The following is a 17,422-nucleotide window of genomic DNA, read 5'->3' on the forward strand; positions in this document are numbered from 1 at the left end:
TTCACTCTTGTTGTGGAGGCCGGAGTGCAATGGCGTGATCTTGGCTCACTGCAACCTCCGCCTCATGGATTCAAGCAATTCTCCTGCTTCAGCCTCCCAAGTAGCTGGGATTATAGGCATGTGCCACCACGCCTGGCTAATTTTGTATTTTTTTTTAGTAGAGATGGGGTTTCACCATGTTGGTCAGGCTGGTCTCAAACTCCTGACCTCAGGTGATCCACCCACCTCAGCCTCCCAAAGTGCTGGGATTACAGGTGTGAGCCACAAGGCCCGACCTCAAATAGTTTATTTTTAAATAGTATGTAGTCACTTAAATACAGATTTAAGTGCGTTTCCTCAGACCCAAAGAATAGCTTACTGGATCCCAAGATGTGTCACTGCCATTTGTCCTCCCTCTCAGATTTTTGCTGTGTTAATCCTGTACGATTACTAGCACTAGGGGTATTGTGTTCCAGTTGTTGCTTACAGGACACAATAGCACATGCACAGACAAGACTTTCTTCCCCAAATATCAAAATGAGAGTGTATACTTTTCACTGTGTCAACATTAATTACTTGTAATTTGGCGTTCGATGTTATTTTCTATATTAATTTCAACACAATGGGATGAATCTAATTTGGAATGATAAGATTCATTTGCATTTAAATTGATATTTTAAGCATTCCCTGTGAGGAACAGATAGAATCCATGATTATAATTATAAGCATTGTTTCCAGTGCAGGTTTGTTTCCCTTTGGAAAGATTTGTAAATATGGTGCATCAAGTTTATTATTAATAATGGTGACACTGTAACACCAGGTTTCTCAAGAGAGACTTGTGAACAGAGCGTCCATATTTTGAAAATTCTCTTCTAGTGGAACAGTGGATAAGCATAGCTCATTAGTTAAGAACATGCTCATATTGGTTTTTTTCCTCTTTCTTTTTCTTTTTTTTTTTTGTTTTTTCAAAATCTTTTTGATACTTAACTGAGTGGAAACTAACCTAGGTTAATTTTTTAGCTTGAAACTGCATGCTTTGAGAAATCAGATGGCCTATTGTTAATTGCATATAACACGAATGAATTAAGAGCATCAAGGGAATCATTCCTGCTGCTTTCTGTTGGTCTCTGTTTTCTTGGGATGGACAAGGCAGTCTTGGACAGAGAGACTTTCTGTTTTTTGGTTATGGCTATGAAGAAATATAGCATTTCTCCCCAGAAGCTACTAAAGAAGTACTAGGAAGTGTTCATTTCCTGGGGAAATTGTCTTCTCTGTGGCACTGACCTACAGCTTTCCTTTCATAACAAAATGCTGGTGTTGACTGAGGTATAAATAAATTCTGCTGTGAGCAGTATAAAAGGAGACGCAAACAGACAGGGATAGGAGCTATGTGAGGAGAAGCATGGCCAGGAGAAGCACAGCAAAAAGACAGAGATAGGAGCTATGTGAGGAGAAAGCATGGCCAGGAGAAATTAAATGCTGAAGGCAAAAGAAAAAGAGGAAAGCCGAGTGTTCAATCCTTAGCCAGTCAGTCATCTCACAGATACCTACTGACCACTCACTGTTCCAGCCCTGGTGCTGTGCTGAGGATAAAGAGGTGAACAAGACAGGTCAGATCCCCGTGGCCTCATCCTCCTGGGGCTGACATTCTCATGGGGGAACACATGCAAGGAAACAAAAATACAGAACCACAGACTATCTTAAGAACTAGGAAGTGGCTACACAGGCTGTGCAATGTAAGTTGAGATGGACTCAACCATGGGAACAGCTAGCGTAACTGTCTTTTAAGCCTTGAATTAGGGAGAAACCTGGATTGTAGAGTCTGGCTCATTGTGAGCGAGCAGGACAAAGGCAGGACGTGCTAAGTCTCACAGGGGGAAGGGGGAGAGCCACCTGTTCGTTTTAAGCACGAGAGTGATATGGTTTCCCCTACTTTGTTCTTTGTAACGACCTTTCTGCTTGTTTTGGGGATAATGCATTGCAGAGGGTAAGAGTGGAAGCAGGAAGCTTCTGTGGGGTCCAGGAGGGAAGTGATGCTGGCTTGGTTCAGGATGCCAGCGGTGGGAACAGAGAGGCAGATGTGTTGCCTAGCAGAGCTGGCAGATAGGGTGGCCGAGGGGAAAAAGAAGGGAGGAGCAGTCAAGGATGATGACGTTTAGCACGTTAGTCATTGTGACCATGGTGATGCCATTTGGTGAGATGTGGTAGACTGGAGGGGGGCAGGTTAAATGAAGGCAGCACAACAGATGGTGAACTTCACATTTTGTTACTCACTGACTGTGTGAGCTAAGGCAAATCACTAGCCTCTCTGATCTTCAGTTTCCCGTCTGTGACAGGTGGATTAGAAAGTACCCACTTCACTGGTTGAATATGCACATTAAATGTGATCATGCATATAAAACACAAGGCCAAGCACACAGTGAATACTCAACAAATTCTGGGAACTAACACTCCTGCTATTCCGTAGAAATCAATGGAGAAATATCAGAATCACGACAGGGAGAAGAGGTGGGAGACACCACATGGTTCTCATACTTCGTTAGCCAACAATCAACTCTCCATGGGAGGAGAGATGGATTTGCGAGTTATTAATAATCAAGTGAGCAACAAATCAAAACTCCCCAATAAAGCTGCCATGTAGTATAGGATCATTGTGACCGCTTATGAGTGATTAATTGAAGTGGTTATGAGCCTTGGCCATGGTTTTATTCACAGATAATATATTTTTTGTTGGTAAAGTGCCTGGTAAGAATTCCTGCAAGGTGCTGACTGTATCAAATGACTCAGCGCCCATCTGTCACCACACAGCCTCTACACAGGGACTGGCTCCTTTCCACCAAGTGTTCTGGAACATTCTTTACATGTTAGAGAAAGAATATGTGTGTGTATGCTTGTGGGGTGTTGTGGAGAAAAAAAGGGAGGGTGGTCCAACATCCATACCAGAATAGCTTCAATGCCCCAAACATTCTCAGAAGTTCCATTTAATGTCTATTTTTTGATTGATCAACAAAGACCCAGTGTTCGTATCAGCCATATGAATAATCATTATACCCCTTTGATTCTGGAGACAATGAGAATCTTGTTGGGGATGACAATTATAGATGGGGAAACTGAGGACCATAAAGATCAAACAATGCATTTTTTTTTTTTTTTTTGGTTTGCAATACCTCAATGGGAGTCTGTGAACTAGTGCTCTTTGAATAGCTTAGATTTACACTGAACTCCTTATTTAAAAAATTGGCAATGCTTGAGTTATAAAACATAATCCATCTCTTTCCATAGCTTAATGAAAACATCTCCTACACACTGTAATACATCTTATTCTTCTGCCTTGCAGAGCAGTTATTGTGGAGAGGTTGTGTGCATGCCACATGGAAAGTGCAGACCTCACCATAATATTCCCGGTGATGTTAAGGAACATTGCTAAGAGCCAAAGCCTAGCTTCCTGTTCTTGGCTTCAGGTTTTAATTATTTGTTAGTAATTAAGGATTCTTTCTTTGTGAAAAATAATTTCCCGTAGGTTGGGAGTCAGCAGCAGGGTTACCATGGTGGAGAAGCTAATCTTATTTCTATGTCAGAGATTCTCTCTGCCTTGGCCACGTAGGATGGAAAATTCTGCTTTGCCTAAAGCTCTAGACTGCTGTAATGTAAGATCAGGATTCCTGGGAGCCAACCTGTGATGAAAACTTGTAGGCAAGTGATTTATTAAGGATGTGCTCCCAGGGGAAACCAGTAAAGGATTCTGGGAGGCAGGACAGGGAGGGTTTGGCAAGCAAGAAAGTGGAAAGAAAACTTAGAATAACACACTAATTGCCCCTTTCAATTTCATTTAAAAAATGCTTTCTGCAAATTCATATGTGTCCTTAAGGCAGGAAGGGAGGGGAAGGCTAGGAGAACAGACTTTGAGGTCTGACCACCTTAGGCTTGTGTTCTTCCCTGCTGAATTCTAGCTGTGCAATCTTGGGCAGGTGACTTAACAACATTGAATGCTTACTGAGGGTGTCCTATGAGCCAGAGGCAGTTCTAAGGGCCTTGTGTGCACGGCTGAATTGAATTATCACAATCACCAATAAGACTAGTATTATTATTAACCCATTTTATAGATAAGGAAATTGAGACACAGAGAGATTAACTTGCCTAGGGCACACAGTTAAGAAGCAGTTGGATGTGAGATTTGAATTCAGCGAGGCTGGCCCAAGAGCTCCTCTTCACTTCCTTACTAAATTTCTCTGAGCCTTTAGTTGCAGAAGAATTATTATTTATGAAAGGGCCACATGTGGCAATAGGCAGAGTATACTTATCTTTGAGATAAAAGCAAACATATTAAGAAAAAGTAAAACCTGAAGAGTGGTCTATTTGTATTAATTCAGAAAGGCAGCAAGTCATTCAGTTTGTGCTCAAATATCCACTATAATCAAGAAGGTTGTGTTAGATTTTTTATTGCTGTATAGCAAATTACTACGAACATAGTGGCTTAAAACAACGCAAATTTATCTCAGAGTTTCTGGACATGGGTTAACTGGGGCTTTTGCTCAAGGTCTCACCTGGCTGAAATCAAGGTGTCACTGGAGCTATCTTATCTAGGGCTTGGGGTCCTCTTTCAAGTTCATTCAGTTGTTCGTGATTGTAGGAGTGAGGCCTCAGCTCCTAAGGAGTCCACCATTCCTTGCCATGTGGACCTGTTCACATCATGGCAGTTGCATCTTCAAGGCCAACAGGTAAAATCTCCACTGCTTAGAATCTCTCTGACTTCTTCCTTCTCTGACCTGTAGATTCCCTTTTAAAGGGCTCACCTGATGAGTTCAGATCCACCCAGGATACTCTTTCCTTTGATTAGCTTAAAGTCAACTGATTAGGAGCCTTGATTACATCTGAAAAAAATCTCTAACTGTGCCATATAATGCAATCTAATTACCTAATTGTAAGAGTGATATCTCATCATATTCACAGGTCCTGCCCATACTCAAGAGAGGGACTATACAGAGTGTTTACAATAGAGGGTAAAAATCTTGGGGTGGAGGGCATTTTACAATTCTGCCTACCATAAAGTCTTTGTCTTCAAGGAAAAATGATTAAGAGATTTTAAAGGTAAGAATGGGCTCAAAATGAAATTCACTCAAAATGAAATTTAGAGTGCTCATGATTCTTTGACACAACTACCAAATTTATCATCTATCATATTTTAGAAGACTCCATGGCTTCAGGGTCTGATCCTTCTTAATTGAGGCCTGGGCATTGTTTCTTTGTCTTTGTTGCTGCTTCAGAAAACTGGAATTGGATGATGGATCAGACCTTCGGTCTCCATCAGATCCACATTTGCCCAGGCAATGATCCCATGTAGGTGTGGCTCCAGTGGACACACCCGCTTGGGCTCTGTTGCTTGGCAACAAGACCTGGGCAAGCAGTGTGGAAGACTGCCCACTTTGCTGTGGCATCAACCCACTACTCCCCTCCTGGGTGGGGGACATGGGTTCAGAAACCTGGTTAGGCCCACCTCAGACACCCAGAACTGTGGCTTTAAGACAGTACGATTGGGAAACAGGCACATGAGGAGAGGGATAAAGTAAAATGGATGTCAGTTCAGCAGGTTCAGCATTATTCAAAATGACTTGAATCACAGCTGCAGCCAGGGGTTATTGCCAAGTTAATTATTTGGAAGGCTTGGTCACCTAAGGGTTTTTGGTTCTCTGAGATAGAAACCCGAATAAAAAATCCAGTAAAATATTTCACATTTTGGGAATTCAGTGCGTATACACTGATAGTGAAGACAAAGAAAGGAACAAAGGCAGTTGAGCATAGTAATCTTTCAATTTTCTTATATTTGCATAAATGACTTTCTTGTGGCTTATTACGTAAACATTGCTACACTTTTTCTGAACAGGTATGTTTAGTGATAAATGGAATAAAATCCCAATAGTCTCGTTAGAATCCTCTCATCTTTTCATCCATCCATCCATCCCATCCATCCATCCATCCATCCATCCATCCATCCATCCATAATTCAGTCTTTTATTTATGAAGTCTGTCTTAATGATCTCTGTGGGGGATGAGGCCTCCGGTTCATTCTCTTGTGAGTAAAAGAGTTGGAAGACATTAACCTGGTCTTTAAGCCACTTAAATTTAGTCAAAGAGATGAGAATCTGTCAAAGGGCTTTAGGGAATTTGGAGTAAGGAAATGACTTTTGTGGGCTACTTTTTATGTCTAGGCTTCTAGGTGGAAGCAAATCTCCAGATGAAATCCAATTACCCATTTGTCTAGTATCGTATTGATGAATCTTCTAGATGAACTCGTATGCTGTATCGACCCAAGAAAACAAGTTCATCCCCCATGTGGTGAGCTGAATTCTTTTTTTTTTTTTTTTGAGGTGCCATTAGATACATATAATGTCTCTAACTCGATAAGCTGGGACAAGTAATATAAGCAACCCAAATTTTCTACAGATAACTGAAGTGGTTTCTTTTTTCATTTCTTCTTCAGGAATCTCTCACAAATCCTCAAAGATAATCCTGTTCTTACGTTTTAGACTTTTTTTTTTTTAGTAGATTCTCTTTTTTATTATTATTACACTTTAAGTTCTAGGATACATGTGCATTTAAGTATCTTTCTTTCTCTAATTTTTTAGGGCCGACTTGCTTTTTCTAGCTGTTGCATTCCCATATTTGTGAGTGGTGTTTTATTTCCAGGCCAGCACTAAGCATATTATAATGTAATTATATACTTACATGTGAACCCCCCAAGGTCAGGGACTAGATTTTTCACATTTCATAATCCAGGCCCCTAGTATAGCAGTTTGTACACAGTGGGAAAAATACAGCTTTCTTAAATGCAGACTAAGTTCAATGAAACAAATGCTAGTCAACTGAACAGCTTAAAAAAATAGATTGACCAGATATTTTCTTTGCTTTCAGCCATAGCTGTAAGTTTAGGTCCATACAAGTAGTTTCATTTTGTTAAGCAAGGTTTCATTTCTTCCCCATTTTTAAAGCAAAGTGTGTTCCTGTAAAAATAAACAGTTTCCTCTAGTACATGAGTTGCATTAAATGATAGTCATTTGACCGATGGTCTATCAAAGTGATTTTTAAAAACTTCCCATTCTCAGTATTCAGTCTGACCACCTGGTGACAAAGTGCTCATCACGATCCAGCCAGCATTCAAGAGCACATTGAAAATGCCAGCCCTTCCTTTCAATAAGAAACAAAGGTTATTTAAGCCTCAATTTCATATGAAATATTAAAGTACTTATTTAAATATTCATAGACCTAAAAGCCAGAAGCAATGTATGTGATCAATACTTCATAACATCTGAGTCATTCGGGGCTGAGTACTGTGTTGGTTTCTTGCTGCCACTCTTTTATCACGGAGGCCACATGCCCCCTGGGGCCCAATGTGCACACTTCTGTCAAGCTCAAGGTACTTCCTGTGCTGGCAGCTCTTCTGAGCTCTCAGCAGGCACCCACTTCAGAGACAGTCACCTGTCAGGACCCATCTAAAGAATGGAAAAGTGCAGGAATGTAGGGGTGGGCATTTTTCTCTTACAATCACTTCTGTTGGTGAAATAGCAATCCTGGAGCATAAACAATGTTCCAAATTTTGAACTGAACCAAAGAACATAATTTGTCCTCTCCTATCTGGGGACCTAATTGCATTTCCAGCAACTTGAGGGATTCTAGACATTATAGAAAAGAAATAGCTTATAGTTATTTGCATGTGGATTATTCACCTCTCAAATCATATTCTCTCCAGGCTTACAGCCATAGGACCTCAGTTAGTTTCCAGGGTCCTCTCTTTCCTTAGTATCATGCATGATGAAGGATGCAATGGTGGCATCCACCTATGGGGTGGTTGAGAACTAGGAATTACATAGGGGCTGTGCATGCTACAGTTTCTGATCATCATCGAGGGTCATTATATAATTTAGTTCCTGGTATTACTTGCAATAATACTGGTGAATTAACATTTAATGCAATTTAACAAATATGTATTAAATACTTGCTTAACTCTGTGACAAGTATTAAGAGGGACACAAAACACATACAAAGTACACAATTCCTTACAAAGAGCTTATGATCTAGCTGTGGTGTAGTCAAACATTATAGGTGAACTGCACTGTTGAATGAATGAATGATTGAATGCATGAATGAAGTGCCAAAATGAATGAGTAGGTTAACCATCAGAATCTTGGAGTGCTTTAAAAGAAATATACACTATGAGGCTTATTCTTAAAGATTTTGATTCAGTAGGTCTAGGGTAGGCCTAGAAGCCAATATTCTCTTCAGACTGGGGTACACCTCAAGTACTGTAGGAGGATGGAGAAGGGGGTCTAGCATGGGCAGCTGTAACAGTTACTGCATAAAAACAGCCGTAATATGTTAACAGCATGTAACCGTAGGTGTTTATATAGCTTACGAGTCCGCAGTTCAGCTGGCAGCCAGGTGCTCTGGGCTGGGCCCAGCTAGGCAGCCCTGCTGAGCTTGGCTGGCTTGCTTGTTTCTGTGTGTTGGCTGAGGTTTGGTGATTTTGGTGGGGCTCAGTGAGGTAGCTCTGCTTCTTACTGCAGCTCTGTAGGCCAATGTGGGTGGTGGTGCTTCAGGCTGTGGCAGCAGGGCAGCTCTTCTTCATGTCTCTCACCCTCCTCTAAGGTACAGCAGGCAAGCCTGGGAGTGCCATTCTAACAGTGATGGCAGAGGCATGAGAAGGCAGTTGGGAGCACACAAGGCCTCTTAAGGCCTAGGCTCCAAACTGGCACAGTCAGTTCTAGATTATTCTATTGCTCAAAACATGTCACAAGGTCCAATCCAAAGTCAAGGGGTAGGAAATACACTTCACCTCTTTAAAGGGAGATTCTGCAGAGTCCCATGGCAGAAGCTGTGGTCTAGGGAAGGATGTGGAGTTGGAGTCAATGCAAACTTCTGTATTTGTTGCACTCAAGAATACTTGGAAACGCTCACGAAGAGTCATGAATCTGGACAGATTCTCATCACAGGATCTTAGAGCTTCTCAGAGCATGACTCAGAGTTTCCAAGCTAGAAGATGGAGTGCAAGAAGTGGCCCATCCTCCCAGCCATCAGAACAGGAGCTGATGTCCCACCCTGCAATGGCTTAAATAGCAGGAGATTTCCCTGGCTCAGAGAAAACCTCACTTGGGGAAGTTGCTACCTTATAATCCCTTTGCCCATCTTAGGAATTACTCTCACTTATGACTATCCTTGAATATTCATCTAGTTCTAAGGTCTGTGACAGGGAAGAAGATGCAGGTCAGAAATCTTGCTTCCTTGGGGATATCCTTCATTATATCCCTGGCCACGAGCAATGGGTCTTCTCCCTGCCTTTACCTTCTCTTTTCTTGGATGTTGTTTTTCAAAGCCTTTGAGATTTATGCTGGTATCATGTGCTTTTTGCCCTGAACTTTGCAAGCCTCACAATCTTATACTTAGCCTGGATCAGTTGTCCTTTTAATGACACTGAGTTCACTGGGAAGTCCAATGAACAACTGTACTGGTTTCTTGAGGCACACCCCTGCTTCTCCATCAGGACAACCCAAAATTGTGCAAAGTTGTAATCTCAACTCTTTTGAGACAGAAGGAAATGAATGCTTATTGAGCATCTATTATGTGCCAGGCCTGATATGCATATTATCTCAGCGATATCTTGCAATCCTGACAAGACATCCATTTTGCCCATTTCACAGATGAGAAAATTAAGGTTCAAAGATGTTTAATATACTCCTCTAAGGCTGCACCATGAGGTAGGGAGCCAGGAGTCATCTCAGCTTTGACTCAGTTTCCACTACTGCCAACTGTCAGAACCTTACCCTTATAAGCGGGCTGTTTTCCAACTGTCAGCATATGCAACTCTGCTGAAGGCTCTGTTTTCAGGACCCTATTTTTCTTGTCTTGAGTGAATCATTCTATCTCCCCACCTCATCTCTACTCCTGGGTAGTGGCCTTCACCCAGTGATTGACAGGAGTTGGTGGGTAACTCTGAGGCCCGCTCGGTCCACACTGTTTCCCAGAATTCCCCAGGGAGATTGAGCTCCCATTGCCCTTGGGGTAATATGCTCTCTGGGCCACTCCCCGTTTCTGGCATCACTTTCCTCCTTCCCAGCTGGTGCTTCCTGGGATCTCCTCTCAAATGAATGACTTGCTTTCAAATCCTTGTCTCAGGGTCTGCTTCTGAGAAAACCCAGCACACAGCAAGAAGGCTCTCTTTGGATTCTACAGACCCACCAGCCATTTCTTGACCTTTGTAGCTTCAGCAAAGCTACAAAGCAGGAGACGTTCTATCCCACCCACCTTCATGCCCTGAAAGCTGCCGCCTAAGTCACACTCCACATGTTCTCCAAGAAGTCTCCCTTTGTTCCACAGACCTAGCAGAACCCCTGAGCTTAGGCCAGTACTGTGAACTCAACCTGAAATCCTCACTGGATTGGGAGCTCACAATAAAGAGACCACGACCTCCCTGTCTGCCTGCCCCTCACCTGACAGTCATGTCTCACATGCCTGCATCTTTACTGACCTGCCGGCTTCTCTAGAGAGTGCCTGTGTCTTATTTATCTCTCTTCCTCTGGGGCTTGCACATAGCAGGTTCAATCCACAGCAGTTGTATTGACTTAGAGAAAATACCCAGTTTGTATAGCAAAGATGGGTAAAGGAGGCTGTAATTTTAACTTGGTCTAAAATAGTCTCTTGGCTAATACTCATTTTGTGTCATGACTATTAGGATAGAGAAAGAAAAATTTTAATTATTTGGAATAGTGAACTTTTACCAGTGGGACTGGATCCCTCCGATGAAATTCAATCATAGAACAATAGAGTAATAATCCAAGTGGCTGTTATTATCCTTTGCTCCCAACACTCAACAGGCTTAGTATAGATTTGTTGAATTAGATTAACATTAACAACTTACATTTATATATTGATTTGCAATTTTTCAAGTATTTTATTCTTAGTTTAATGGAAAGAAACTGGACTACCAGCATACGCTGTTTCCTCTCTTAATATACAGAATAACCAAGCTTTGAAAATAATTCTGCTTTCAGAAACATTTTGGCTGGTTTGATTACAAAGCAATTTTTTGAAGAGCCTCGGGTAGAGTTTTCAGTTCTCACCGAAAAGAAATCAGTAACCACAAGGAGTTTTTCCAACATAGAACATGTCTATTCATTTTAACCTTTAATGAATTTCCAAGGCATCTCTGGGGCAGACGTTGCTACATCCCCCTTCAGCCTGACACCCTCATGTCCCTGGTGAGCTGCAGCTGTCTGTACCCACACCTTTGCCCAGGGCTTTTCCCCAGGCTGTGGGGAGGCAGGCAGGAACTTCTTTTGGGACAAGCCCTCAACCAATGACTGATGAAGTTGGCACACAAATACCCCAGCTTCTTGAGGCATCACATCCCAAGGGGGATCACTCTGGCTCACGTATTCTATGCTGTCTCCCAGAGTTCCCCAGTGGGATTGAGCCTCAGTGCCCACCGTGCTGTCTTGTTTGATAACTGCCCCATTTACGAGCTACCTTTCCTTCCCGGATTCATTCCCTCTCCTCTACCCCTGCTTCCTGGAATCCCCTTCCAAATAACCTACTTGTACTCAAACCCCCTTGCTTCAGAGTCTGCTTCTAGGGAAACCCAAGCAAAGACCTCGCCAAGTACCTCTCTGTCAAAGGGCACCAGACTGGCTCATCCCTCAGAACCATTAGGTCACTTAACAAGGTGTGAAGCTGCCTGTTAATTCTCTGCTCAAACAATTTTCGAGCCTATCACTGTCTACTGGTTTTATTGCTCTCCTGGGCTGGTCTACTCTATGTGCTATCCTCATTGTGTTAATGATAGTGTAACATTTTTAATTAAAAATAAAGAAGATTAATGTGGTTAGTAGCTCCGAGGTTGCCACTCTGAACTCTACACAGGGTGAGAGACAGACACTGTGCTGTTAAAAACCAGCTAGTTTGGGCCCTCTGCTGGGGAATGGAGCATGAAATATTTAGGTGTTCAGTTTTCTTATCTATACCTAAGAGGTAGAACATTTTCACAGCCATATGTAAATACATATAATTTCATTGTCAGCTTCCAAGTGTTTGATACAAGTTGAAGACTCAGACTTTGCTCTGAATGCAAGTTATCAGGATGTGCAGTTTTGCACAGAAATCAAATTTTCTGTTCAATTCCTAGGTCTCACCTAGTTTAAGTTCATCACAGACATTGTCATCTCTTCAATAACATCCCACCTGTGGACATCAATCATCCTCTTGAATATTTTCAGGTAGGAAGAATTTGTTACTTTCATTAATTTATTAATATTTATTTATTTGTTTATTTATTTATTATTTTTTGAGACAGAGTGTCCCTCTGTCGCCCAGGCTGGAGTGCAGTGGCGTGCTCTTGGCTCACTGCAACCTCTGCCTCCTGGGTTCAAGTGATTTTCCCGCCTCAACCTCCTGAGTAGCGGGGGCTACAGGCGCCTGCCACCACGCCCAGCTAATTTTTTGTATTTTTAGTAGAGACGGGGTTTCACCATGTTAACCAGGATAGTGTCGACCTCCTGACCTCATGATCCGCCTGCCTTGGCCTCCCAATAATTTACTAATCTTAATCACTAGACAGTTCTTCCTTTGACTGAATTAAAATCTTCCTTCTGTGGTTACCACCCATTGGTGGGAATTTTCTTGGGAGAAATTACTGAACAAGTGGAATGCCTTGTTCTACCAGGAGAATCTGAAATATTTGAAAACATACTCAATGTGCCTGCTTTCTTTTTTCCAGGAAAAGCTTTTCCAGTTCTTTCAGCTGTCCTTAGCATGGCATGGCTTGGCCATGTTACCGTCTGCCCTCCCATCTCCCTCTTACAGTGAAACACCCATTGGAAACAACCTAATTGTTCAACAATTGGAGATGAGATTGTTTAAATAAATTACAGCACAAGCTAATGCCATGTAGCCCTTAAAATTATGTTTTGAAAGATTTTGAATAACATAAAACTGTTTATGGCACATCAAGTAGAAAGGAAGAATGTGCAAGAAGAGCCAAATTTCATTAAAAATAGACACATAGAAATTTAAGGCCCCAAATATGTCAAAATATTAAGAATGGTGGTATTACAGCTAGTTTTGAATCTGTTTTATGCTTTTTCAAATTTTTTGACAAATAACATGCATTCATTTTTTTAATCAGGAAAAATGATGTTCTTAAGAAAGAAAAGAAGAAAAAAGAACTTGAGACTCACAGAACCCGTAGAGTTCTTCAGGTATATTCTGGTATTGCAGATCTCAGAGGGGCTGGCACGGCTCAATATGGAGGCTTCGCATTCCAATTTCAGATGAAGGTTTTGGCAGATGGATCACACCATCCACTAACATTGTACCAGCTCACTGGAACCCCAGAGGATTCTTGCCCCATATGAATGACTATCTTTTTCGAATCTGGCAGCTGGAGTTGGGAGCAGCCTGACAGGAACTGCCTTGGCTAGGCAGGGAGAAGGGAAGGATGCAGAGGTCGGTCTTCATGTCTTAGGCCTTTGTGGGGTTATGCTATGCACAGGAGACAGGCCTTGTGCCCTCAGCTTTCCAGCCCCAATGGGTGCCACCCCACCTTGAAGTCCTCCAAGTGGCAAGATGATTGTTTCCCCAAGGATGGTTTGGGAAAGTGAGCAGAACTCCACGTGGCTGCCCTGCGAGGCACTGGGTCCTGGAGATGGAGGGAACTGTGGAGAATGTCAATGCTTCTGTCTGCAGAGGGTGGGGTGGGGATGGCCCTCGGAAGGAGGACCACTGATCCTGCAGGCCATGATCTCTGCCACACTTGCTGTCTGTAAGGAACGGCCCCAGATACATCAGAGCCTTGGAGAAAATGAATGCAGCGCTTCTCAATCCCCTGCCTGACGTATCTCCAGGGCCCTGCGGTTATGGAGGAGGCAGGGAAAGGTGGAGGCACTAGTGGGGTCAGTCAAAGTCAGGCGGAGGCAGCAAGGACTGTGTCCAGGGCAGTCCCTTTAAGGAAGTGTAGGAGAAGACCAGCGGACAGCTCCGCTCATGTGTTCATTAGGGAAGGCGCCATGGGGAGTCAGGGAGAAGGGCTGTTCCCTTAGACACCACACACAGGACTGCTAGGCACGGGCAGTTACAACAGTCTTCTCCATAGATATGGATTATTATCATTGCTGAGAATATAGCCTTGGTTCAATTTCTGTCATTTCTCTCTGGGGCCACATTGGCTGGACTCTGCCAATGATTCATTTAATAGTTTTTCCTAATATTAAAAAATATGCTCCTCTCAATTTATTCTCTTCCAGATTTATAAGATCCCTTCAATGCCCTATTTCTTGTTGCCTAGTGCACAAAGCACATGGAATATTCCCACTTTCTTTGTGCAATGTAAATACACTCGCCTTCCAGGACAAATGACCCAGACTAGTGACCTCCAAACACTCCAAACAACCATCCTTTCTCTTATGCAAGCCCTTGTTCTCTAAATGAGTCTCTTCAATGACTAAGATAAAATTTTTTACACCTAGATCTGGAGGTCTCAGAAGTATAGCTTAGAAATAGTTTGGATAATTTTAAGTGAACACACCAATGCTTGAATCTTGTACTCTCCAGGGCTAAAATAAGTGATCGATTCTGTTTAAAGGGCTTGTGGGGTTCATCAGGAAAGGAGCGTGTGACTTGCTGAGTCAAAAATTAGAGTGTGTGGTTCTAGCCCCGCAGGGCTTTCGGTGATTCTCTGCTAACACTGCTTATTGCTAAGGGAGAGTAATGCTCAATGTTATGGGGGAAAGGCAGTGGAGTGGTCATAAGTGACATAAATAATCAAAAAAGATAACATTCTTACTTTCATAAAGCTAGGGCTGCAATGTGAGTCGCTGCAGTTTTTGGCTTTTTGCCTTCAGTTTTATCCAACAAGAACCCAAATGGCTCATTTCCACCCTTCAATTCAATATTATCAGGTAGAGTTGATTTAAACCTTGCCAAGTCTCTGTCTTCTTCACCCTCCCTGTACCTACTTTCTTGGTACTCTGTTCTTTCAGACGTCAGGTTTCTTTCTTCTCTCAAAGCCACTGCCTTTGCCTGCTGCCAGGCCACATGCCTTGTCCATTTGCTTGTCGCCTGAGCTGTGGCTCCAATGGGATGGACAATTCCAGTGTGGCTGCCTACGTGGCTGTCTGTGTGTGCATGCATGTGTGCCTATGAGTGCGTGTGCATCTTCTTTTGTACTTATGTGTGTGTGTATGTTCCTGTGTGTGTGTTCCTCCATGTGTGCATGCATATGTTCCTGTAGGTGTACTCGTGTGTGTGTGTGTGCATGTTCCTGTACTTGCATGCATATGTATAGACAAGCAGACATGTGCATGTTCGTAATAGCCAGGGGTACTAGAACATTTAAGACGCATCTGTTTCCCCACCAAAGTTGGCTTGTACTTACATAGTTGGAGGCCAGGTCCGGGTGGAGATAGTCAATCCCTGTGAAAAGACAACAATAACACAGGAACCAAAGGTTAATACCTGCCACTGTGTCTTCAGGAAAGCTGCCCATGAAAGTGCCCTCTTTATGGGGTTGGTGCCAGAAGGCTTGCCATGGGGGTGAGTGCCCCATCACAAAGCTCCCAGCCTTGCACCTCCCTTCTGTGTGGAGGTGTGAAGGTGGGCTGCACTGCCAGAGCAGAGAGACAGCTGCCCCAGACATGCCTGAGAGTGAAGCCAATTAGAGTTTGAGGCCCAAGGATAACACTTCTGACATAAATGTCAGCACTAAGGGGCTTTGTGACAGTGAGATGGATGGTTCATCAGAGCACTGATCTAAAAGAGATTTGTAGAAATCTTGACATTTTTAAAGCATCAACTGGCATTTCTCTGAAATGAAACTGGCCCTGGGGAGGAAAAGTGATTATTATTTAACAGGGCATGGACAGCAATGGATTAGGAGAATGTACTCTGGCATGGAAATAATAAGAGAACATGGCTGGGCGAGAAAAGCCATTAGGCAAAGGGCAAATGGTTTCCAGTGAGGTGTTGCTGCTAGGGAGCCGAAGCTTGTCTCTTCAGAATGTGGCTTTCCAGGAAGCCTGAGGCTTGAATGTCTCAGCAGGAGCCCTGCTTTCTCCTGAATGGTGGCCTGTCTTGTTGCCCAGTAGTCATTCCAAGGGTAAAATCATGGGCTATGAGCACTGCTGAGTTCCATCAGACCCTTGGACCTCAGAAAGCATCATGAAACTTCAAGGGCAATTGAAAAGCTCTCATTTGGGTTTGCAAAACCACATAATCTTTGCAGCAGTTACATCTGAGCATCTAGCCCTTCAAAAAACAGGGCAGGTTCTTGACACCATCTAGCATAATTGTTACAAATGTAGGGTTTTGGAGTCAAAGACAGGCATTTGAGTCCTAACCACCCTGATAACTGCCTGCAAGACTTCAGGTAAGTTGCTTGGACTCTGTGCTAATTTTCCTTTTTCACCAACTGGGGGTGAGAACAATGTAGGGACTAAAGAAACGAATGCATGTGGTATGCTTGGCCCAGCAGCTGGTGCATTTAATAACTACATGGGGATACAGATTCTAAAAGCCAGAAGTATCATTAAATACTTGCCAAAGCTGCTATCTTCACTGCATGCTTACACAAGGCTGGGCCACCATTAGAAATTTGCTTTCCCAAAAAGAGCTTGTATTAGGATGCATATTTCTAAAAAGGAATTTTGCTTTTTTTTTTTTTTTTCAGGTTATACAATTAGTAACTGGACCGAGAGTCACTAATCTACAGTACATGTGTTAGGTTTTATTGTTGATTTTGATAAGTGAAGCAATTGCTGTCACTATGGCTGCTTTCTATAGCTTGGGAGACTACAGTCCCCACCCCAAATCATTACGCCTCTCCTCCCACTTGCCTCCTGAGGTCTTCAGAGGGAAAGGCATCAGAATATTTAAAGACTAATATTTAAAAAAGTTGTTAACCCTTGTTCTGGATCCTAATTCAAAGATGGTCAATTTTGGTCAGGCATGGTGGCTCACGCCTATAATCCTGGTGCTTTGGGAGGCTGAGGCAGGAGGATTGCTTGAGATCAGGAGTTCAAAACCAGCCTGGGTAACATAGGGAGACCCTGTCTCTTCAAAAAATAAGGACATCACTGCACACTAACCTGGGAGACACAGCAAGACCCTGTCTCTAAAAGAAAGCAAATGAACATCCCAAAAAGCAAACCAAGAAACATCCCCCCAGGAAAATGGTCAATTTAGGCTGTGGGGTGAAGTTGGGGATGAGCATAGGCTTTGAAATCAGTGGATCCAGTTCCACTCCAGGCTTAGACATTAACACTTGTGTGGCTTTAGCTAAGTGACGTAATCTCTCTGAGCTTTAGCTTCCATGTATTTGGAATGGGACTATTATTTACTTTGCAAAGCAGTTTTCAAGACTAGAGACAATTCGTTGAAAGTCTTCAGCTTATAGGAAACACTTAAT

The 17,422-nt window shown here is 42.8% G+C and overlaps 1 protein-coding gene across 1 annotated transcript in view; it reads right to left on the reverse strand.

Annotated features, from left to right (window-relative positions):
• PCSK2 (proprotein convertase subtilisin/kexin type 2) overlaps window positions 1-17,422 on the reverse strand; it is a 264,000-nt gene that overhangs the window by 98,655 nt on the left and 147,923 nt on the right. Inside the window, exon 5 of the mRNA XM_033185549.1 lies at window positions 15,395-15,432. Within this exon, the coding sequence (XP_033041440.1) occupies window positions 15,395-15,432 (38 nt within the window). The remainder of the gene's footprint in view (window positions 1-15,394; window positions 15,433-17,422) is intronic.

Source organism: Trachypithecus francoisi, unplaced genomic scaffold (assembly GCF_009764315.1).
Source record: "Trachypithecus francoisi isolate TF-2019V2 unplaced genomic scaffold, Tfra_2.0 Lachesis_group21, whole genome shotgun sequence".
NCBI classification, from domain to species: Eukaryota; Metazoa; Chordata; class Mammalia; order Primates; family Cercopithecidae; genus Trachypithecus; species Trachypithecus francoisi.